At 34.6% G+C, this 25,748-nt stretch overlaps 1 protein-coding gene across 1 annotated transcript; it reads left to right on the top strand.

Moving 5' to 3' along the window:
* Positions 1–9,704: 9,704 nt before the first annotated feature.
* LOC18434093 (uncharacterized) lies at positions 9,705–24,057 on the top strand. Its single transcript, XM_006844168.4, has 6 exons — positions 9,705–9,870; positions 14,727–15,004; positions 15,129–15,235; positions 15,425–15,557; positions 15,706–15,900; positions 23,389–24,057. The coding sequence occupies exons 1-6, from the start codon at positions 9,864–9,866 to the stop codon at positions 23,677–23,679; spliced, it is 1,011 nt and encodes a 336-aa protein (XP_006844231.2). The 5' UTR covers positions 9,705–9,863; the 3' UTR covers positions 23,680–24,057.
* Positions 24,058–25,748: the final 1,691 nt, after the last annotated feature.

Below are 25,748 nucleotides of genomic sequence, written 5' to 3'. Positions count from 1 at the left end.
TTAGACTCAATTTATGTGAAAGAAAAAGTGGGTGCATGTTAATTTAGGGCATCATTGTTTGTGAAAGAAAATAAGTTTTCCAAGTCGCTTTATTTTACAACATTGTATTACAAAATCGTATGAAATAGATTATTGACAAAAAATAAAAGGGAAGTATAGAGAAACATACTAAATCCATCATTAAAAAAAAAGAAAAAAAAAAGGACATGGAATATGACAAAATATGGAAAACATGATTTTTTAAAAAAAACAAAAGCAACTATGGTTCTTTAAAAATTTGAGATATAATATAGAGACAAACATGACTCCTTGAAAATTTATTTAAGGGAAATTTATAAAAAGCACTAAAGGGATGAAGTATTTAATATCTCACCCATTTTTGTAGTTCATTTCCAAAATCTCATTAGGGGACACATAATCATCATAATCATGAGTTAAAATAGTTGATATTATATGCGTGTTTCTTTATGACTGGATGACGTTTATTCGAAAGAAAATATATATATATATAGAAATAGGTTGACATCATGAGAGAAGGAGAATAATTGCTTACTGTTTCTTTAGAAAATAGAAAAACTTCACAAGAAAACTTTGCAAAGTTTCATCGAGTATTACTTGAGTTTCAATGAATTTTAATTTTTAAGTGAATTTTAAATGGGTTTTGAGTGAGAGCTAACCACTAGGCAAAAATGGCAGGCCAACAACCCTCAACCACATATTAATTGAATGCAATTTGTGAAAATAAAGCATATGACCATCTACATTTGAATTAATTTTCATTTTCATTTACAACTAAAAAAGGCCTCGGTTGACTTCAATTTTTAGTTTCCATAAATTTTGTAATTTTTCTCTTTTTGGTGGGTAGTCGTGGATATGATTAGCATGCTATTGGGTCCACCCGACTCGATTGACAACTTTCGTATTTTTTTCTTGGGAAAACATTTTTAAATAAATATTAAAACAGAAAAGGGTCTTTTGACAACAAAAAATATTATAGTTTAAATCAATAAATAAAGGACATAGTTTCTATGCTGCCAGACCGCATATTGTAGAAATGCGGGCTTGGCAATAACTATAATTTTTAAATATAATTTGATCCTAATTTTTTGAAAATATATAATTTCTAACATGGAGATCGTGAATATATATATATATATAATAATTATATTAAAAATAAATTTGGACGGTTAGTTACACTTATTTTTAGATGGACCACCTGCTTTATACCTCTAGACCGCATATTATAAAAATGCAATTCAACCCCACATGAAACAATTTTTCATAAATAAAATAGTCACCAAGCGATGAGTAGTAACTTGTTTGATCTTGGATAGGTGTTCAGTGATGAAGCTAATGGATTGGCGCTAGATCCATGATGCTGAAAAGAAAAAAAGCCAGCAAAAGGCCAAGGGGAAAAGGGACCCCTTTTCAAATAGAATTGTACATTTTGCATTTTGCATTTTGCATTTTTTTTATAATTACACATTTTGTATGATTGAACATATTCAGTTGAGCAAATTTGCCGATTCAAATTGGGAATTGTCAATCTGGAGAGGAAATTTGTTGGAATTGACATGGTTCCTAATCAGAGCTGAAAATTGGTATGATTTTGATAGACTATCCCAGTTCCATCAAAGAATTGGGTGAGTACATTAGAGACCAAGGTGATCCAGATTGGTTGAATCGTCGGGTTCGCTTCCATTTTATTTTTTTATTTTAAATTTTTATTTTATTTTTTTGGATTGATTCTCTCAATGGATAATCGGTTTGATTGTCAAATTGCTTGTTGGTTGACTCTTACCAAGTTTTCAAAAGGCCAATTTGCGCCGTTTGTCCGGTTTTTGAAACATTGGTTGCGACATGCACAAAAATGTATTCACGAAGAAGAGTGTCTTTTTTTTTTCTTTTTTATACTTATTTATTTTATTAAGAAAAACCATGCACAAAAATGTATTCCCAAATGAAGCCAACAATTGTGGTATTGGGTTTTTTTGAGATCATTGTCTTGAACGATCACAAACACCCCAAACCGTTGGATATTGTATGGGTATCATTTTATTTTATAGAGTCTAAAAGAAGTTGCCTCACATTGAGGCGGTCAAAGACACACACCAAGCTGCCTCATTTACATATGGGCAACCTTTCTATGCTTCTCCTACAGCATAAAATTTATATGCTTCTCCTTATCCAACCTTTCATTTTGAATGAAGGGCTAAGATTGCCCCAATCACAATGTCATGCCTCTACATTATTTTAATATTTTTTTTTAAAAAAACTATTTTGACACCAAATTTTGGACGTCCAGTCCTCTATTAAACTCGCACTAGCGAAAAATATAAAAAAAAATATTTCCAATAAAATAAAATGATCAAAATACCCTTGAAATTTTTAAGGGGTATTTTGATCATTATATTTTATAAAAAATTTATTTTCAATATTTTTTATAGGTGCATCCCAATGAGAAGATGGCACGTACCAAATTTCATATTCATGCAATTTTGTATAAAAAAAAACTAAAAATAAAATACTTTGACACGTTGGATCTAAGATCAAATAGTGAGTGGCTCTCTTGATCAAAATTGAATGGTTGGATGGTATGAGAAGCATGGATCTTCTATATTCTAGGCGAAGTATAGAAATCTTTCCCTTTTATATATACGGTGGATAGTGGTTGTCAACTTTTTTATTAAATTTTTCTTTGTACAATTTCCCTTTAAATGATGCCATGCAAGTAGTATCCTTCATTATATTAGAAAAAGAGAAAAAGGATTTTGTGCTCTTGGGGAGCATACTTTTTATTTACTCCCTACTCAATCTAAGAGCACAAGTAGTCATTTTATAATAAATCAACTTCAAACTAAATAAAAGAAATAAATATACGATCTCAAAATTTGCTAGCACTCTAAATTTTTCTTTTAATAACCAAAGAAAGACACAAACTATGCTTGGGAATAATAAAAGACACAAGAAGTAAATATGGCACGAAACAATAAAGAGAGTGTCTCAATCGGCTTCTTACACCTCACACCGAGTAACCACCTTTCGATGGTGCAGAATCAATAGTCAACCTTCAATTTTAATATTGTGAAAGCAAGTTTAAGTCAAACCCTCTAATGGAACAATAACTTCTTTTCAACCAAAATCTCAGACTTAAGTTGAACCCCTTTATAACCTAATTGAGAGAGATAACATCTTACTTCACCCTAAACCATTTAGCCATATCACAACAAGATGGAAGAGAGACATCAAGCTACTATGAATGCGGCATGCCCTTTTTTTCTTAGTATAAGAGAGAGAGTTTATATTAAGAGAGAGTTTCTATGAGTGGCGTGCCCCTATGTGAGCTTATGTGTGTGAGAGAGACAAGAAATATGGTGTGTAGACAATGTGGGTATGGGCCACCCCTTTTATAGTGCTTCAAGGGGTTTTAGGGCTTCTTGAGGTTTTTCATGGCTTGTCTATTTTTGTGAGGTTGCGGGGTGAGAGATATGAGCCCTCAATTCCATAGATAGGCTATCATCATATGGAATGTGTTAGAACCTTTATCCTCTATTTCTTAAACCATTTTTCCATCAATTAAAATAATAATAAAATATCAACTATAATATTGTGCTTACTATACTCATGCACAAGCATCCTCACACTTTCTTTATTATATTTCAAAGCTTCCTCAAAATCATAGTTTGCAAGTCTCCGATTTAAAATAGATTTTTTTTCAAAAAGTCTATGTTTTTTTAAATACATTTATAACTCTGATTTTTTCAAACTTCTTCAAAAAATCAATACTTGTTAATGGAACGATTTAAATCCGTATTTTATCTTTTTCAATAAAATTCTTCCCTATAACTTTATTTTTTCATTAACATAATATTATTGAATTTTGATTTAAAGATAAATACATTAACAGTGGGAGTAAATTAAGATTCTTGATTTAACAAAAAATTCCATAAAAAATGTCACCAATGAGTTATCTTTAAAAATATATATATAAAATGCAAGCAATATATTCTTAAAAAAAGTGGTTAAAACAATCGTATATCTTAAAATAATAGGTAAAATTAGAAGAACAACAACCTAATAGAAAATCTTTTATTTTCTTCTTTAAACCCATAGCATCCTTGTAAAGAGTAGGAGAGATTCAATTATACTAAGGATTTAGGTAGCTATTCAGTGCGAGATTCAAATGTTTTTGAGCATTTTGTTTATTTTTTTTATGCATAAAGAAGTTTGATTAATTTTATTTTTTATTTTTTATTTTTTATATTTTATTGATGTATACAACATAGTATTTTTTAGCACTATTTTACATATTTTCTTTACGTTTTTTTTTAGCTAGTTGCAATCCTATATTTAGGGCGTTTTTTTATTTTTTGTGAGAAATAATCCTATACCTTGGTATACAATTATTGTTATTTACTAATTAGTGCTTATGTTTAGTATTATTAAGTATTATTCTAATGACACTGCTAGGCTATAAAATTATTGTTTAGTGGTCTTAATATATACAATAGCTGCAAATCATAATCCTATAATTTATCATCTTTATATATTTTATTTTTTCATTACTTTTTTTTTAACCAAATTCGAAATATTGACGATTCTATAGCTTACCTTATTTTTTGGCGATCCATATTTTTTATTTGATTTTTTCCTCTGACTTTTTGAAATAACCAATGTATTGGTTTGCCGATATTTTTTTGAAATAACTGATGTTTTGGTCCATCCGACTTTTTGAAATAACCGATGTTTTGGTTTGCCGATATTTTATTATCCCCCGACTTGATTCGTATTTTTTATCTGATTTTTTCTGCCGACTTTTTGAAATAACTGATGTTTTAGTTTGTCGATATTTCTTTGAAATAACTAATGTTTTGGTTTGCCTATATTTTATTATCCCCGACTTGCTAAAACCAATGTTTGAAAACATATTTTTTATCCGATTGTCTCCTCCAACTTTTTGAAATAACCGATGTTTTGGCTTGCTAATATTTTTTTGAAATAACCAATGCTTTGGTTTGCCGATATTTTATTATCCTTGAATTGCTAAAACCAATGTTTGAAAAATTGGTGACATAATCTGGAATCGGGTATCGGCTCAACCTTTCCGGGTTTAGATCTAAGCAAAAATCATGATTCGACGATTTTCCCGTACGGACTTGAATGCTAATGTCATGACATGGCAAGCGTCAGGTGTGTCTTATAAGAGAACTGGACACATCACCATTTCACTAGGGTACTCTTGAAATTTCTTTAAAAATAATGGACACAAGCCCACTGTTCAATACACGCACGCACAACACTCCATTTAACGCACTGGTTAAGTAGATTCTTTGATGCGGGACAGAGTCCCATTTACTACCATCGTCGAATATTCATGCTAGCTATTATCTTCCTCTTCTTTTTTTTTTTAATATTAACGTATGACTTATCATTAATTCATATGTAAAATACAACATGTTTAAGCAAAGATACAAGATCACAGAAATGAAGTAACCAACAGAGAGGGAGTAAGGACTCCTCCTTTGACAAGAACATTGGCAACTTCATTCTCCTCTTTATAACAATGTTGGACTATTGCCATAAAGGTTGATAAAATATCCCAAATTTGATGAAAAATAATCCTTAATCTCCCAGGAATATGGGCATTTCTCTTACTCCAAGCAATGACATTTGTCGAATCTCATTCTATAATCCTGCCCCCTTCCAAAATGCATAGCAATTTCAAACCTTCTAATAAACCTCGTGTTTCCGCCTTAATTGCTATTGTGATACCACAAGGATCCGAGTAAGAAAATATAATGTGGCCCAAATTATTTCTGATGAGTCTACCATAGCCAGCTGGTCATCGATTGCCAAGTGAACTTCCATCAAAATTAAGTTTGAAGAAATTCACTGGTTGTGGTATCCAAACAACCTCATTATATGAGTGTTGGTGGTAATACCCATAGTCGCCACTGCCAGGGATAGCTAATGATAAGACTTTTAGGAATAAATCCATTATCCTTATGTGCAAGGAACCAATCAGTTGCAACTGCCAAAATATTCAATTTTAATGTAGACAGATCTATACTTATACTATCAAATACTATTTTATTTATTTCTTTCCACAAATTCCAAAGAAGGCTAACCAAAATAGATCTCCAAAGAATAGTTCCCATCTTTGAAATATCTAGTGTGATCCATTGGTTAAGAATAGCTCTGACATTTTGGGGCAAAGGTAATGACATATTGAGGCACTACGGAGTCCAATCCTAAAAATATGCAACAAAGAGGCATAAGAGGAAAAGATGCTATGAAGTTTCATAAGTGGCTTTGCATAGGATACATACATTGGTGATAATAGACCCCTACTTTCTCAAGTTGTCAACAATTGTCAATTTATCTTGACACATGATCCATAAGAATAGTTGTACTTTAAGAGGCACATGCGGTTTCTTAATCTTGAATAAACCAACATCTAAGTCTCTTCAACGTTCATAAAATAATATATTGTAGGTTGATTTAACTGAAAAATCTTTCAAAATGGTAAGATCCCAAATAAAGCTATCATCCATATTTAGAGTCAAATATGTATCATTCAATAATTATAACAATATATGATACTCCTCAATAAATCCGTATGTACCTCTCATGTACCTACAAGGAATGGACCAAACAATATTAGTATAAACACCCCTACTAACCTCCTTGAAAGATGGTAGTGGGTTTAAAGCTTTTGAGAAAACTTCAGGGAAAATGCATCTCAACCAATCATCTCCAATCCATTTGTCAAAACAAAAGAGAGTAGATTATCCATTCCCCACTATTTTTCAAAATTGTTGTAGATACACAGCTAGCTATTGTCTTCCTCTTTCCCTTACACCGCCCAATTCGCGTCTCCCTCTCTCTCCCTAGCAACCCGCTATTAGCGTTCTCTCTCTCTAATATAACTTTTTTAGTTATCATATTGACTATCTTTTCTTTTTTTTTTTACAATCATCATATCTATCTTTTTTTTTTTTTTTTACAATCATCATATTTACTGCATTAATATATGATGCTTTTTATTAAGATGGATCACTTAGATATAAGAAATAGTACATTAACATATTATCATTATATATAAATAACATAAATATTGTAAACTAGTAATTAATTATCTATATGTTGATTATGCTGATTTGTTTTCTTAAAAAAAATTTATCTTAATGATAGTACATTAAAAATTATACATTAATAGCCTTGTCATTGGTCATCTATGGTTTGTGATGAGTAATCACGACACTAATAGTGCGGTGGTGCCATGGCCATCAATTGGAACATCACGATTATAATAGCACTATAAATGGCTCTATGGGGAAAAAATATAAATCATAGTCTAAGTGGGTATGGACATAAATTTTAAAAAATTTGGATATGTTTCAAATTGTTTGGAAAAAAAAAATTATTTTGATAATTAGCCTTGTTATATGACTGAGATATTAATTCAAATTTTCCCAAAATTCCACTTGATATTCTACGAAAGTCCTACATAATTTAAAATGGCAACTAAAAAGAGTATATACCTCTCATTATAATATTAGTAAGTTCCTAATTTCATTGAATTCCTTGATCTCTTGATTTAAATCACTTTCTTCCACAACTTTTCCGATGAACCCATCCATTACTTTTTTTCGTGGAACCCTTTTGTATCGGCAGCTGACAACATCCGCTCCCAAAACACCAAATCAAAAGCAAAAGTTAAGAAAAAAGGAATCGTTGGGAAAATATTATCTTTATCATTTGTTTGAAAATTGGATCATTTCAAATTTTTTTTGGTGATTCCCAAGTCGGGTCGAGCTACGATTAATAATCTTTTTTTCAAAAAATATAAAATTGGGAGAATCGTGTCGATTCTGGAGTTCCACGGACCGAAAACATCTAATACCATCTGAATACCACTCGAGAGATATAGAGTTAGGGTTGTCAATGGGCTAGGTGGCCCAACCTGGCATGGTCGGCCAAACACTAAAAATCTAGGATCTGGACCATGCTTGAAGGCTAGGCCTAGGCCGCGATTATGTTATATTTAATTTGCTCTTGATTTATTTATATTTCATCTGCCCTGCCCATCCTAACATTGATAGGGCAAGGGCTTTTTTGTCCCGTCAGTCTAGATGGGCCGGTCCTATAGAGACTAGGCTAGCCTAGGGCTACCTTAGGCTTAGGCTGCAGGCCTACATCCTCCCATATATGTTTGCAAGTGAGATAGTTATCTATTCAACATTGTCGCATATCTTTTCTGGAGGCCATTAAATCGACCGTTTTGCTCCCAAGTCCTTGAACTTATGACATCTTGTTTCTATAGTGGACAAATTCATTGATATACTACCAAGCCATTTTTTATTGACATAATAGCACCGAGCCTTTATTGCAACTTATGCTACTGGGTTAGCTGATTTATCTTTCATACCTACTATAAGAAGTGCTTTCCTCTACTTGCCCTATAAAAACTAAAGGAAAAAGTTTATATAAGGATGCAACCTTATAATGTAGAACTTCAGATGCACCTCAAAAATCAATTGAAAAAGGTAGTTTTAATGTTGAAAAACCCTTTGATTGATCATGATGTATGACCATGAAAAATAGAAAGATTTTAGGTCTCAGAAATAGTGCATTTTATCTACACCGTCAAATTTTAAAATTTTCATATGTTTATAGATCTACTTGATTTTAACCATTTTTAAAATTTAAAATTTTATAATTAGATATAAAAATAGATAATGAGATAATCCTAAAAACATTTTACATCAAAATTATATACCATGATAAATTTTGAAGGTGCATCTTACCTCTGCAGCTACGGATGCATCTGTATGCAAACTGCATCGAAAACTAAATCGCATGTTTCTGATAAAGAATAAGCAGTTTTAGCAAGATTTAGAATATGAATGCCTTTATGCTTTCCAGATATATAAGGTGCCATTTTAGAATTCAATTTCTTAATACTATGACCAACAATGAACCCTTTGCTTATCATTGATTCAAAATTCAAAATGCTGTCACATGAGAATTTCGTTTGAGGTTTGCATTAAAGGAGACATCAAGTTTTGATATTGTCCCCAAAGGGTGCTGTTTGTATAGAGCCGAGCCTCTAAATAATCAAAATGGGGCGAACTTCAAATAGTATTGAGAAATAAAGTTTCAATATTGAAAATCTTTGTAATAGGCTTAAAATATATCGTTATCTTTAATTATAAAATTTAAAGTTTAAAAAATAATGTAGATCGAGCGGATCTATAAAAGCTTGAAAATCTTGAAAATTGAAGATCCAAAATGGGTTACAAGATGCATTATTTCTAAAACTTGAAATCCATCTTTTTCTCATGTCCATGTATCTTGATGTGGAAATCCATTTCTTAGTACCATGAATCATTCATTCAAAATTCAAAATTCAAAATCCTCTCACCTTAGAATTTCTTTTGAGGTTTGCATTAAATTCATTCAAAGAGGAGACATCAATTTTTGATATTTTCCCAAAAAGACTACAATCTTACCAAAAAAATAATGTCGTACAAAGCCGGTGGCATTTTGGTAATTCATCCCGTTATTTATTTCCTCCCTACAGGGGCTCACATGCACACCGGCCGTTTCGCCGGCCAAAACATGTGTGAAGGCGGCGATTTATAACTGTTCCGCTCCTCTCCTCTCCTCGCATCGCCCGTTACTCTCTCTCTCTACAGCAAGTGCACAAACTCTTTCTCTCTCTAAAATTTATCGCCTCTTATGTCTCAAATTTCCTCCACACTTTCTCACTCTACTTCCCATTCTCTCTCATCTGTGCACTGAAAGCGATGCTACAACTCCTTGAGCTCTCTCTCTAGCGGATCCAGATTCCCCCCTCCATGTTCAGTGAGTTCTCTTCTCCATTGTTGCTTCCCATTGCATTTACTTGTAGAAGACTGCCTTTTGCGGTTGGGTTTTCTCGCTTAATGGTGGACAAATGCTACCCTAAATGCTCTCCCCATTTGATGCGATCCTTGCCGTTTTTGGGTGGAGTTTGTGCTTTAGTGTTTTCTCTTGTTGTGGGTTTTGTTTCAGTAGTTATTGATGGTGGATTTGTGCTAAAATGATCTAGAATGCTTTGGTTTGTACTGATCAATTGAGGAGGAAAGAGAAAAGGAGTGCTTTTTTGGGTTTGATTTTCTTGGGCAGCTCTGTGATTTGATATCTGTTCATTGTGCATTTGGTAGGTTTGTGCACTATGCGATCTGATGTTTGTATTTGTGTTTGATATTTATATCGGGCTTTAGGATTCTTTTTGTTTACCTGAATGTTCTGTATTGACCGTACTATTCTACATTTTTGATGGGCGTGATTTGATCTTGTAGCTTATTTAAGTTTATGATTGATTTGAAATTTTTAGATGCCACTTGCTATGTGTTCCTACTGTTTAATTCAATTGGGGATATTTTTTCTTGAGCTAAAAATTCTGTGTTATTATTTGTTTTTTCTTTTTGTAGAAAGTATTCATACTTGTTTTGTGGGATGGTGTTGTGAACTATGTTGTGACACTTCATGGAGAAGGTAATTTTCCCGAAAAGAAAAAAATTGCAACCTTATTGGTGCAAGCATACAACTTTTAATGAGTTTAAATGAAATTAGACATTAATGGAGGAGACAATGTATCCATGATAATTATGCATTGGGATGACCATGATGCTGACAGTGATCTATGCTGACCTTTGAGCACAAGAATTAGGCATCTCATGCGCCACTCGCTGCAATGCCTAACAGCTAAAAGCCATGGCATCTTCCAGGGGGTGATTGTGTTGCCTATCCTTTCAGCATCCACACTAAGCCTCAGTTGAAGATTGAAGATTTAAGAAACCCTCTTTTGACTTGCAAACCTGGGGTTGGGGGTCTTTTTGAAGATGGTTCATCTCGGACTCTGGTCCCTACTTGGGCCCAACCAGAGCAGCAAATTCCACTGTGGCAGAGGCCATAGCCCTGTTAGAAGGTGTCAAATTGTTTGAAAGTGGCTAAGGCCACTCTCTTCTTGTGGAAAGGGGATCGCGTAACATCACTATCTGGTTAAAAAGCCTTTCCCTTCTACCTGGAGGTTATTCCACCAAATTTTTGCAACGATGAACTCCTTACATGCCACTTTTTAGCACGTGTAGAGCGAGGCAAATGCTGCGGCAGATGCATTAGCAAAGGAGGGTATAGCCGTCCAAAATGTTATATTTAGTGTTTCAAAAGTGCTAGGCGGTTGGGGGTCCAGGCCACCCAGCTCGTAGGTGGGTGCCCAAAACTTGGGCGGCCTAGTAGAATTTTTTTTTTTTTTTTTTGAGTTTTTTCCTTCTAAAATAGTATCTAATTGACCTAAAACCCACAATTTTACCCTTTTAGTATTAAAAAATGCCCTCATGGAGCCACATTTCCTCCCTTGGGTGGGGCGCAGGCCCTGGGTGGCCGCCTAGACGGGCTCAGGCGGAGGCCCAGGCCCTGGGCGGTCCGCTTTTTGAAACAGTGGTTATATTAAACTCAACATAGCTTGGGCTTTGATGTGGAATGTTTGGTTTGTTTTCGTACACACTGTCTGTATTTTTGTATGGGGGACACAGTCATGTAATACCTTAGTACTTTAATACAATGTAATCATTAACTCTCTTTTAGAAAAAAAAAAAGAAAAAGAAAAAGAGAGAGAAAGAAACACTCTGTTTTTACTTTTTCCTATGAGACACTGCATTTGGGTCTAAGAGAAGGGCTCCAATCAAACCACCTTTCATTATTAAACAGTTCCTCAGTTCTGTAGTTGAAGAAAGAGGTTGATCAATGAAGTCTCTGATGTGTTCCCTTAGTCTCTTTTACTTACTCCGCAAAGGTGCCACAGAAAAATCTTTACTCTGCAGTTGAAAAATTCTCTGAAGTTATGGTCAATGGGCTATTTTTTGCCAGTAGCTTTTACAATCAAGCAGATAATGAAAATAATGCGCCCCACATGTTTTTATAGTAGAAATGAGATGACCTCATGAGGTATTTTCTTTTCTGTTGTACCCTTTGCAATGATATGTCATGCCCATAGATTTAGAGTAAGGACTAATGCCACTGGCAAACAATGCCTCATAGAAGATATAGAATCCTATTTGAATATCTTTCTTTGCATTTGAAAGAATTCTTGCCATTCTTAGTATCTTAACCTTCAGGGGATCTTTGTGAAGGAAAATTTTGAATGGCGTGGTCTCGTCCATCACCCATAAACCACTATGCTGCTCTGCAAGGCTAAAATGCCTAGAATTTTGATGAAGTTGGACCATGAAAATGTGCGTGCTTGTTTTGGTTGGAATGTGCTGATGGGGATTATGGCTTTTGCTCAAGAAGAGAGGGGAATCTGATCGTGTATCCCAATGGCATCTTTCTCGGTCCTTGGAGATGGATTATCATCTATGTGCAAACTTTATTATTCTTTTGACATCCGTCATTCCATCACTTCTGACATTATCTATCTGTTTGCTGGGTTGAGTTTCTTAGTAGGTTTTCTGAATTGTCAACTAGTTCAATTACTAAATTCTTTGAGTCAATAAAGCATGCCGCTGGATTATGTTGTTTCTTGGGAAGCTTCAATGAGAAGTTTGTTGACAACTTGACATTGGTCTATTGGTTTGATAAGAAGTGTTATAGGCGAAGGCTGAGAGGGGTATGTTTCAGCATGCATATTGACCTATTGTAAGATAACCTCCCAACTATGTATCTTGGGTTGTGTTGGGAAGGGGCAACCTGAATAAGCACCTGTCTTGTCCTTGATAATCATATCCGTAATATGCCATTCCAAATTAATGACACATGGAAGTCATTTCCACTTTACTATTTGCCTAACCTTCCATATTATGTCTTTATTGCTTGACTGATACATATTCTGAGTGTTCTTGATAATTTTGTACCACTTGTCTGCCACTGTTGAAGTGCAGGGACTGTTTCTGAATTTATTGTGATCAAAATTTAAATCTCATATTTTCCAAATTCTGGCTTATGGTGGAGACATTTTAATGTCTACGTTCTCTAGGCAGAGGTGGTGGGTGCCACAATGTGATATCTAGAGTTCCGTTCTCACTAGGTTCCAAGCTAACAAATAAAAAAAAAAAAAAAAAAAAAAAAAAAAAAGAAGACCATCTTTACTTTTTACACACGTATATTGTTGTTTCATCTTACAGTATGGAAAATGATATAAATATTACCCATGTAAGCTAACATGGAAGTGATACTTTGACTCATTGTTTTTGATATTTTGACCATGTTTTTGTGCTATATGACATTTTTACTCTTTGTTAAATGTGGAGAATAATGTTGATGAATTTATTTATTTTGGGTAATTATGTTGATGAATTTATTTCATTGAGTAATAGTGCATGTTCACTATAAGCCTCTAGTGGCATGAGCCAGAATATGTTATCAATGAGTATGGTACTACGAATTTTCACAAAAAATTTGAATTTTGAGTTTTGCAACACTTAGATCTAGCCTTTCAAAAATTGGACGGCCCCTGTTCAATCTTGACCCATTTTGATTTCTGTACATTGGGAGTTTATTTCGGAAATTAATTTTATGGGTTATAGAGATTACATCCCCAAAATTTGAGATCTAAACAACATCCCTAACATCTGTTTTACCCGAGGCAGTAAAATGGATATTATACTCCTGCAGGAATAGGAAATCTTTCAGGATATATATGTGTGTGTGTGATCTATATATATATATATATATATTTCAAAACTTTTGGCCACAAAATGCCCTTATATGAGAAAACAAACTTTTAACTATAAACAATTTATGTATTTTAGGAAGGGTATTTTTGTTGGTTCAAAATCCCTACCAAACTCAATTTCAAATTTAAAAATATTCCTTTGAGTTCTTGAATGATGATTGGATTTTTAAAATAATTTAAATTACAAGTTTACCCTTTCAAATTTTTTAAATAAGCTATTGTTAATGTAATTTTTATATTTTGAAAGGTATTTTGTTGTTAAAATTTCGGAGTAGGATATTCTAATTTAACCATTAGTGTAGTGTATTCTAGAATAGCTCGATACACACACACATATAGATATACACACACATACATGTACATAATATGTACATATGCATAATATATACATGCACACATACATATACATACCTACAGACACATACACACTGACATACATAAATACATACATATATATTAAGTTGAAAGTCACCTATAGTCCAATACATTCTCTTCCAATGTGGTAGCATCGTGATGTGCCTTAGTTTAAGAGTTGTTTTGTAATTATTCACGCAAAGATATGAAGAATTCAAAAAGTTTTTCTTGGTTACCCCTGTTTTGGCAGTGTCCAAGTTGGCCATGAAATTTGAGTTTTTGGACACCGCTGGAAAGAATACCTTAAATGAACTGGTTATATTCTGGGGCCACCGTCTTGTGTTGTTATTAAGTGATAAAATTACTCTGTTAATTGCTCAAATTGAATTTGCAATATTACAGCAAACAATATGCTTTTAGAGATGAACTGTCTGTGGTTGTGTTTATTCTTTCTTGTTTGGGGTCATTGGGTTCTGCACCAATCTTGCTTACATGAATCTCAGATTCACTTTTGCTGTATGTTTCTCACTGTAGCTGTTACTTTACCTTGCATATTTCTTTCACATCTCTACTTTTTGCCTGTCATTGTTGAGTCCTTATTCTTGTCGTTGATTGTCTTTGGTTTCTGTTTTTGATTTCTTGTGCTTAGCAATGTCGGCGAAGGCCCTCAGAGATCTCAACACATTTCCTGGATCTGAGAAGAAAACTGAGGGCTCTAGCAAAGGTTGCTTCATGAAGCCTTTTACCGAGAATGAAACCGAGAATATTGACAAGTGGCAGAAATGTATACCTACTTCTGTGACCTGCAATGCTTCAACGGCAGAAGTTGAAATTGGGAATACCGGATTAGAGGCAGCAGGCTCTGAAATAGAGTATATAGAATCTGAAAATTTGAACGATCTTCAAGATGTAGATACAAATCTAAATGTATGAGTTGTTTCCATTTCAATTGCTTGCTACCCCTTAGTATTTTCTTGCTAATTTGTCGTAAAATTTTGAAACTGATTTTCTTTAAAGTTTAGTTGTTAAAGGGATACTTTTTTTGCATTAGACATTGTTATCAAGGCTGGATTCAAAGGACTGGGTTTCAGTATGTGAGGCCCTGAATCACGTGCGTCAATTATCAATCTTTCACAAGGAAACTATGGTTCCGATGTTGTAAGCGTTCTGATACTTCAAAATTTATTTTCTTCAAGGTTCGATTGTCTCTTTTGAGAAAAATTATAGCAGTGAGATTGAATGTGTAGATGATCTCCTGCAGTTTGAAGGTTATGTATATTTATTACTTTAATTATTGTCATTTTTCATTTTGTTATGTTTATGTCTTCCACAATTTTCGGGGAACAGAGGAAATGTGGTGTCACTCACAGTCAAATCTCTGAAAAATCCTAGAAGTGCTGTATGTAAAACTGCAATCATGACGTCTGCAGACATCTTCAAGGTTTACAAGGATGGCATAATTGATTCATTTGAGCCTTTGGTAAGTAAATGAATGCATGATGTATATAGTATCTAGTATCCATACCAATTTGGCATTTTCTTTGTGCTCTCACATGTCGACCGTTTGTGCAAATTTTTAAAGAGAAAGGTTATGCCTATGATAATAATTTCCTATGGTATGGCTACAGCTTATGCAACTTCTTCTCAAGTCTTCCCAAGATAAACGTTTTGTATGTGAAGCTGCTGAAAAAGCTTTGACAACGATGACCATTTCAATCTCTCCCACTTTACTATTACCAAAGTTGCAGCCACATTTGAAGCATCGGAATCCTCGTATTCGGGCAAAAGCATCGATGTGTGTATGTAGAAGTGTGCTAGCACTGGTAAGTTACTTTTTTCATCAATTTAGTTATTAGCAATTCGCGTTCCATTTCTTTCAACAAGTTTTGCAAATGGTCTGCCGAATTATGTATATGGCACTAGCAACAGATAGCTTAACGAGGGGGCCTGCTTTGAATGTGCAATCCAGATGATAACATAGGACACAACCTTTTGCAATTGTTCTTTACTTTATAATACAATGTAGTTTTGATGTAGATCTTATATTGTACAGCATGCACAGTCATTGTTGCAGTCAATTTATTGTCACTTAAAAACTGTTATATGTATGGGACCTAAGCGCAGTCCAGTTATTTGTATGTCACTTGAAACAGTTTGTATGGGACAAACTGTTATTTATTGCAGTCCATTTAGATAAGTTACTTTTTTCATCAATTTAGTTATTAGCAATTCACGTTCCATTTCTTTCAACAAGTTTTGCAAATGGTCTGCCGAATTATGTATGTGGCACTAGCAATAGATAGCTTAACGAGGGGGCCAGCTTTGAATGTGCAATCCAGATGATAACAAAGGACACGACCTTTTGCAATTATTCTTTACTTTATAATACAATGTAGTTTTGATGTAGATCTTATATTGTACAGCATGCACAGTCATTGTCGCAGTCCATTTATTGTCACTTGAAACTGTTTTTTGTATGGGACATAAAATTTATATTAGTTGTGACTTGCCTAATATGTATCTTACGATAATATCAATTTATACTTCGTAGATATTCCAATTTCTTTGTAAATTTTCAGTACTCTATTGAGCAAATCTGGTTAATGAAGGAACTTTTAACTGGCTTAATGGCCATATGTTAACATCTTGTGTTTGAAAGTAAATATCCAACTCGTGTCTGAATGTTTCATAGTGGTTAAGTAGTTGGAGACACATTGGTTTGCAATTAGGAGAATGCTTATTATATTATCACAGTCTTTTCAAATGAGAACTTTAGTTTATCAATAAATTAAAACATGGTACAAGAAGACATGCTACAAGAAAGGAAACTTTAGTTTATCAATAAATTAAAACATGCTACAAGAAAGAAAAAAAAGAAAAGAAACTTTAGTTTATCAATGAATTAAAAAATGCTACAAGAGAAAAAAAGAAAATGTAATTAGAACAAAGCACAAATGGTTGATGAGAAATCATCATCAAACATGGTACAAGAAGACATGCTACAAGAAAAGAAACTTTAGTTTATCAATAAATTAAAACATGCTACAAGAAAAGAAAAAAAAGAAAAGAAACTTTAGTTTATCAATAAATTAAAACATGTTACAAGAAAAGTAAAAAAAGGAAATGTAATTAGAACAAAGCACAAATGGTTGATGAGAAATCATCATCTTAGAACCACTAACTACTACCATTGGATATAAAGCCTCCCGCACCCTTAACCAACACATTGATAGTCTCATCCGATAACATTAAGTCAATCACCATCTACTCCTAAGGGGGACCAAAAGCGACGGGCCTTGGAGGAGGCTTTTGTTCCAGGAACACTAAAATCACAGACTGGTCAAGGGCCTGAAAAGACATCAAGATCTTTCCCATACAATACTGAGCTGGGCCACGTACTCTAGCTGGACCCAAGTTGCCCCAAGAACAGTAGTCGATGTTGATCTCCACTGACCTAGATGGGGACCTTTGGTGCTCCATACTCGAGCCGGGATGGAGAACAGATAATAGTGCCTACTCTTTTATGCTATTGAAAAAGTCTCAGTCTTGAGAGGCATTGGAAATCCACATGGAAAGTAGCATGATTTGATAAAGATACCTGTACATATATGCAAGAATGCCAAGTTGGGGATATTAGAGGTGAGATGTGGTCTGTATATTATGTTACTTCTCACTAAAGCAGATGATAGTACCAGCTTGTTCAGGCTATAAAAATTCCCAGTCTTGAGGCCATGAAGATACAAAAAAGGAAAGTAGTGTAGTTGGTAATCAGGCGTGTATGTAAAAGTTTGGACACTGCATGCCTGTATGTAAAAGTATGGACATTGCATTGGAGATATTGATTGAAAGTCATGATTTGTTCATTGTTTTATTTCTCACTGCACTCCACGATGTCTATTTATGATTAGAATCTTCATAATATGTGACTGAAGGAATTGCAAACTGAGTAACTCTCAGGTCCTGGTTCATATTGATAATAAATTGGTACCTGCGCTGCTTGTTCTCTGGTCTATTCTTATCTTTCCCATGCGTTTCACCACTTTTTTGTTTGTTCTCATTTCTTATTTGAATCTATTCTCTCTCCTCTTTTTCTTGTCTGCCTGCTGCTGAAATGGATGTGGTAAGGCTTAGGTCTTCAACGTTGCCATTGCTGAAGTTAGTTAGAGTGAGAACTTGTGTTGACACTATCACTGACTTTGATCTCACCCTCGTCATTCTCTCTCTTACATTTTTGCTAAGAGTAATGGAGAGGGTTTAGAATAGGAGCAGAACAAAGGGTTTAAAGGAGAAAGCAGATGTAAAATAAAGGGCAGAAGGGAGTGAAAAATTTCTGAAAGAAGGTTTCAAAGAAAGGAAGGTTAAGAGAGAGAAAAATGAAAGAATGAGGTTAATTTGTTGAAGCTCTTGATGGTTATGGAATTTCTTAATTTGATCAAATTTTTAGGTAGTTTGGAACTTTTGTATCTTGTACGTGGTACTTTTCTGTCTACGATCTTGTAGATTGAGAACCTTTTTAGTTCACTTATGATTTCTTTTATCCTTTAATCCAATCTATGTTAAGTATTTAGTGGTAGTTTCAGTTATGTGTACCGTTTTCTCGTTAACCGATTTTCTTGATAGCTATATTGTCGTGTACCTTCTTAGCTAAACCCTGTCTGAATAATCCATATTTGTATTTCTTCCCTTCATGTTGATCAAGTGGTGATTTGTTAATGCTTCTTGATATGTTGTTCTGATTGTCTTATGGACTAAGAAATTGTTGAATTTATGCATGTCCTTTTTCTTAGGTGGTACTCAGTTGTGTGAAAATCTAATATTGTTTCTTGATATGTTGTTGTGATTGTGTCTCATGGTCTAAAATATTGGTTGAATTGATGTTGTTGGTGTGTGTCTCATGGTCTAGAATATTGATTGAATTTATGCAAGTCCTTTTTCTTAGGTGGTACTCAGTTGTGTGACAGTATGATATTGTCCCATACCTTTTTGCAAGATCTTGTTGGAACAACGAGGTCCTCATGTATCGTCCAATATCTCACTATATACTGGATAGGTATTTTATCTCTGCTAATTCATGGGAGACCAAGACAGAGAGCTATGGTTAGCTGTTTTCGCTTTGCTCCTCTTGGTCATTAAGCTCAGTTATACTTTTGTGGACAAGTTTATGTTATCAAAAGCCGGGTTCTCTTTCTATGTGCTGCCTCAAACTTCTGTAGTCTTTGCCAACAGTTTGGTCTTGGATTAGTAGGACTTCACATTTTTCGGACTCTTTGCATGTCACTCAGGTAGTTATTAACAAAAGATGCTATTACTAAAAAATATATAGTTTTCACAGGGCCACTTTTATTAGTTTTATTTGAAATTTGGTGTTTTTCTTTTTTCAAGTTGACACTGTCAAACCACATCTCCTAATGATGAGAAATTTAGTAATCTGAGCTTCTCTCATTTTGTGGGAGATCGGTGCTCCCTCTGTGTTTTCTGGAGGTTGAGGAACTGTTATCTTCTGCAAGGTTGAAAATAGGCATTCTGAGGGATGTTGTGGACTTTAGTTTGTCAATTAGTCACACATTCAAACACACAATATATGTGTGTGCACACCGTATGTCTATGAGCAACCAATGCACATTTTTAAGGGGGATTTTTTTTCCTATTTGTTTGTTAAGGATGCTTTGTGTCTGAAAATTTTCAGCTCGTCTTTGGTTCACCTCTTAAATAAGTTCACTATGAAAAAAGGATTAGGAGTGCCTTTTTTTTTTGAAAAGTAGGATTAGGAGTTCCCTTAAAATCCTAGATATGATTCTTCCTCAAATGGACGTTCAGTCAATCCTTGAGTGAGATTTCTTTGAAGAATTTTTTTAGATCCATTTTTTTAAAAAAATTGATACAGGAGATGAGTAAAAAGATAATCTGAAAATTTCCAGATAAACACCAACCTCGTGTTTTTGGGTGAGCGAATGTGTTGGTAGCGCTCTTGCAAGAGTACCAAATATTTTTCCTTTATGTATGTATGCATGCGTGCGTGCATGTTTAAGAATTAGGTAAGCTGATGAAGTTTGAAATGCTGGCTTATGTCATACAAAGTGGGTTGATTCTGTTCGACCAAAGGCCACTGGGCTTTAACTTCTTTCATCTTCCAATATTCAATTCAATATTTCTTATAGTATGTGCCAAGGTTTATTAATCCTCATGTGTGGGAAATCTCCACTTTTTCTCTTGTTGCGAGTCATATGTATTGTTGCTGCTATTACCTGCATTGATTTGTTTACTCAGCTTTGTGCATGTGGAACAAACTCTGAAATTCTGGCTTTCTTCATCCAAATGGGACCATTCTTTTGGGCCAGAGGCATGGGTGCTTCTGTCTGCTGCTTTCAGATTTCCATGTATGTTAGTGGTTTTGATCTGTTTTACTAGTCCTTTAATTTTGGATAATTCGCTATCCTTCGGGTTGTGAGTGTTTGCTGCTATTACCAGTAATCATTTTTACCTCAGCTTTGCTCAATCTTTTTGTCTTCTGTTTGAAGTGTGTCCATGTGTGGGTGTCATGTTGACTTATGACCCATTTGCCTTAGGTTTTCCTTATTAAGAGCTATTGTCTGCTCCATTATGGTGGTTTCTGAAATATCTGTTCCACTATCCCTAAATTTTACTTTTGAGATACATTTTTGGTTTGCTGTGAGTATTGCGGATATTCCTCTTATTTTTCATATTGCCTTTCATCCAATTCTATTCTTGACAACAGAATCCTTCTTTTATGATAGCTATCAATCTGTTACTTTCAGATTAGAGAGAATGTGCAGATCATTATCAGACTTGTGGTGCCTTGCATGTAAGATGACACTGCCATGGCAATGTGGCCACTTAATTTATGATGCTTGACGAATTTGGCAGGTTGAGACACTGTATGCTAGTTATTAAGAGTGAGAGTTTTCAGATGCATTGGCTTTCTTGTGGGATGTAAGTCATGACAATCTGCTCTGTCCTTGGCTATTAAATGGAGCAGTATAGAACTCAACTTGCTCTGGTGATTTTGTACCTCTGCAAGATGTAGATCTGGCTGGCTTCAATAGAGGTCCAATGTGAATATGTGAGTAGTACTTATGAGCTCTTCTGTAGATTTTCTTTTGGAATGATCTCAGATTCATCTATTCTTGTGGGAGTTGTGCATGTCGATGTGGTTGAAGGTGTAAGGAGTTGATCAGTAGCTTACTGGAAATGTGGTTTGGGAAGGATTACAGGACCTTATGGAGTAAAATTGCTGGGGGGACTTTTAGTAGGTTTGCTAGTGCTTCGAGAGTGATAGAGGAGAATCAGATTGACTTCCAAAAGGCAGTTAGATATATGCTTGGGAATGATTGGGCAAGTAATTTGAGGTGATACATGGTGTGCAAACAGAAAGTCTAGCTTTGAGCTTTCGGGGACTTATAGATCAGCGATAAGCGACAATGGTTGTGTGGGTTATTGTTTTGTTAGAATTTATTGAGAGTTAAGTGGTTGAAAAATTAAGAGAAAAAGATATAAACTCCCCTCTCAAAAATTATAATCCCAAATAACTCCCTGGTTCTATAAATATCCCATATCCCCCAAGTTAAACAAAAAAGGATGTTTAAACCCCTCATTACCTTTTCCATTGTCCAAATTATAGAATTTACCCTTCTTTTCTTAGTCACCCTATTATCAAAATCCTGTAAAAGCTCTCCTCTCTCTTTCTTCCTCACCCATGGACTTCCTCCCTCTCTCTCGAGCAACCTTCTATGAGTACTTATCTCTCTCTCATCTTGTGAATCTCACTTATCATCATCATCATAGCCTTTTCCCAATTATTTGGGGTCGGCTACATGAATCGTGATCCGCCATTATGCTCTATTAAGGGCCATACCCTTGGTGAGGCCCATAAGTCTTCTCACTAATAAGTTAAAAGAGGCATCACAAACTTGATTTTTATGATGAGGTTATTAGAAAAAAAAGGTATTGGACAATGAAAAAGGTAAGGAGGGGGTTAAACATCATTTTTGTTTAACTTGAGGGGTTCCATGGGCTTTTTATGGGATTGGGGGGTTATTTGGAATAATAGTTTTGGGGAGGGGTTATTCGTCTTTTTCCCAAAAATTAAATACATTTTAGTAGTCTTTAAGTTGTCTCATCTTGCGAGAGCATTGGAGCTTTGTAAGGAGCTATTGTAACTTGAGGGTGTGGATGAATAAGTTGGGACAAGCCATAAGGTGGAATTATCTAAGATATTTCTACCTTGCCATCTGTGGCAGCATCCATGGAGTACTTTCATGGAATTTGGTCTGGATGCTTGTGGTCTTCCACAGTGAGCTGCCTTTGGACCAAATTCTCCTGGGTAATTATTTTTCAAATTGGAGTTTTCATTTAGTGAATTTCTTTCGTGGTGCATAAAGCCTATGAAGATGGTAATTAACCTCTTTGTGTGGGGCTAGTACATGACTTCATTGGAAGCTTGGATTATTTCTTGGGTTCCTTTTTGTATTTTGTAGATGAATAAATGGCCACACATGCACATCAATGGTAGTTCCATTAGATCAGATCGAAATCTCAGTGTGGTATTGGAGCAGATCAGATGTTGAAATTGCATATCCCCATTTTGTTTGCTTGTTTGCTCATGGGCATGTGTGTGTGACACGAGAATACGTGAAACCGTATATTTCAGGTTTGCTTAGGTGACAAATGGTTCAGAAGAAATCCTTAAAACTGGGTCATGGGGTCGTTTGAGATTTTCAGCAGGCTTGGGCGGCGAGTGATCTGCTAACTCAGTATTGACTAGTCTGAGTTTGTGATGAGTAACTTTCTCGATTATCTGTGGCTTAAGGCTTTCCATTTGTCTGAGTTGATACAGTCTAGTCAAGAGTCCGTTGACGTAGTCTTAGTGCTATATCCTAGTACCTTATAAAACGATCTTTTTTGTGAGTGGAAAACATTACATAACTATGAAAATGACAACTTAATAAATTTATAGGAAAGAACTCACGGTGGCCTGGATTCCTGTAAAGCTGTATTAACTGAACATCCTGGCTCTGTATTATCTTCCCATTCTACTGTGGACAAAGATCCGTATAAGGTCCTCATGTTTCTGAGGAAATTAAATTCCTTTCAATTCATGGAGATTTGACAATGCCTCTTGAGGCCATCTTAATGACATTTCAAGGCCATCTCTCACTATTTTTTTTCTCGTAGTATTATCTCATTATAACTGCAGCCATTTTATGCTTATTCTTGTGTTAAATTTTTATCTTGAATGCACAATGTGGATTCTTGCACAAAATAATCTGAGGTCAATACGTTTTGCATATTAGGGTTCAGAAGGAATCAAAGCATATGGGATTGATAAGCTGATCCAAGTAGCGGCTTCCCAACTCAGCGATCAACTTCCCGAATCGAGAGAGGCTGCTCGTATCCTCACGTTGGAACTGCAAAGTGTTTACGAGAAATCCTACCTTCCTCTCATTCAAACCACTGAATCTGAAAACTTGAAGAGTGAATCTTGGGAAAGCTTCTGCCAAGCCAAGCTCTCACCATTGAGTGCACAGGCAATCCTTCGAGTCACAGCTTCAGCAAGGGAAGAAAACCTCATTTTGGGTTGCTAACAGTGGGCTTCATACTGTTGCAATGAAATGAGGTAGAACTTTTGATTTCAGAGTATTAGTTTGGCTCTTTAAAATTGATTTCATATAAATTTTTTTATATAGGTATGTAAATTTGAGTCTCTGGTGAAAAGTCGTGCAAGTATGACCCTTGGGTAGTAATGAAAGCTTTTGATCATTTTCTTATGGTTTTATTTTTTGGTGTGTAGCATAGTACAAACTTTTGGGTTGTTATGTATTCCCGGACTATTGTCTTTTATTTATCTTCACTGCAAATTTTCTCGAGAGAAGTATGTATCATTTGCGTACACGAGCTGCAAATTATCAATGTAATGGGTGCTAAACTGGGGCTGATAAATGTGAGAATGATTGGTATTTAAAGTGGTGCATATTCCAAATAAGGTATTTTCTTTTAGCAAGGGTCTTTATTTCTGGAATGCAATGCTTGATGCAATAATTAGGACATTAAGGAATGTGTGTGTGTGTGCTCATGTTTAAGGCACTTGACTGTGCTCTTTGTGGCGTAATGGATGACCTGCCCATGTTTGAATGGCAATAGAATAGCCTCCTTCAAAGGTTGTATAGGGTCTCTAAGTAGGCAATGTTTGATGAAATGCATGAGCTTGACATTTCAGTTTGAAAAAGAAATCTGACATTCGAGTTAAAAAATTCACCTGAAATTGGGAGAACCCAACTTTGTACTATGATCCTGTGAGGCATAATAAGCTCTGGTGTTGAACACACTAAAATTCAATCTTGGTTCTTCGAAAATAAGCCTAGATAACTGTTTGTCCTTCTCCAAGACTAAGACGACGTTGGGATCATGGCTGCTAGCCTAATTTTTGGGATAAGGAGCTTACTCATGTTTATAAAGTGACTGATATGGATTAAACCCACATTTAGAGAGAATAATCCAAAGGACGTTGCCTTTGTAGATTAGGGTGCTTGCTAAATAAAAAAGTGTAAAATAAGGTTTTATTTTGTTGGAGGGTTATGGTGAATTTAAAAAGGCGTTAGATTAGCTTAAAAAAAGATTCATCAGTGGCAATTGGTGATCTAGATCGGTAGGCTTCAAAACATTGGTTTTGCTGACAAATATTAGTGAAGGGTTCAGTTTCTTCATCTTCTTTTATTTTTAATTTTAATTTGAATTTTATTAATGTTAATGAAATGAATCAAAATTGACATTAATTTGGTTCTTGTCGATCTCACAAGGACCTAACTAGTTTCAATGTCCACACCTTAACCAATCAAGCAAGCCAGAGCTAATCCTGGATAGAGCTTGCGCCTACTTTCTTTGACCTGAAAATTACTTTTTATTTTTTGGAGTGTTTAATTACTAGTATTTTATTAAATCAAACATAATTAGATACAATGCTAAAGGGCAAAAAGTTAACAAAAGTAGAAGCCTTTACCTACTTAAAAAATGGTATATAATATTAAACTGGAGACGTGTCAGAGATAAAAACATTGGCATTGACCACGAGGTGGTTGGCCACAATCTACAAAATGGGTTTTGCAACGAACCGTCAATGGTGCGAATCCACTTTATAAGAAAATAAAAACATGGTTATAACCAGTTATTTGCTTTTGTAGTTAATCAAAACATGGTGATAATAATTTATTTGCATTTGCAGTTGCTTTCCTTCCTACGTAAATAGAAGGGGTTAAATTCTTTCAAATTTTTTATTACATATATTGAAATAAAGATCCAATTGGAAGGTTTTTCAGCATTCGAAACAACCTTTTTTTGGTGTAATTTTGCTGTACATATAAAGTTGGCACCTCATGTACAATTTTTCGTATGCTAATAACTATGGAAAATTGTTTCATGCAGGCTTTTTAGTGTAATTTTGCTGTACATATAAAGTTGGCACCTCATGTACAATTTTTTGAATGCTAATAAATATGGGAAATTGTTTCATGCAGGCTGGACGACATTTTTACTTATGCGGTCCGGAAAGTGTAAAGCATCTATCTTAAAGGTGGATGCACGTAGGTGTTTTATTTAAAAACAATAGAAACTAACGGTCCAAATGTTTTCTTACTATAATTATTATTTTTAGTTTTTA

The sequence above is a fragment of the Amborella trichopoda genome, chromosome 10 (assembly GCF_054954075.1).
Source record: "Amborella trichopoda isolate Santa Cruz 75 chromosome 10, AtrichopodaSantaCruz75HAP2 v2.0, whole genome shotgun sequence".
In the NCBI taxonomy this organism is placed as follows: domain Eukaryota; kingdom Viridiplantae; phylum Streptophyta; class Magnoliopsida; order Amborellales; family Amborellaceae; genus Amborella; species Amborella trichopoda.
The sequence above is the reverse complement of the archived record's forward strand: the minus strand, read 5'-3'. Positions and strand labels throughout refer to the sequence as shown.

Excerpts from the sequence above, each read along its gene's own strand:
- LOC18434093 (XM_006844168.4), top strand. Across the intron at positions 15,005-15,128 it reads ATGTAGATACAAATCTAAAT|ACATTGTTATCAAGGCTGGA; the intron begins GTATGAGTTGTT and ends TTTTTGCATTAG. Across the intron at positions 15,901-23,388 it reads GTAGAAGTGTGCTAGCACTG|GGTTCAGAAGGAATCAAAGC; the intron begins GTAAGTTACTTT and ends TTTGCATATTAG.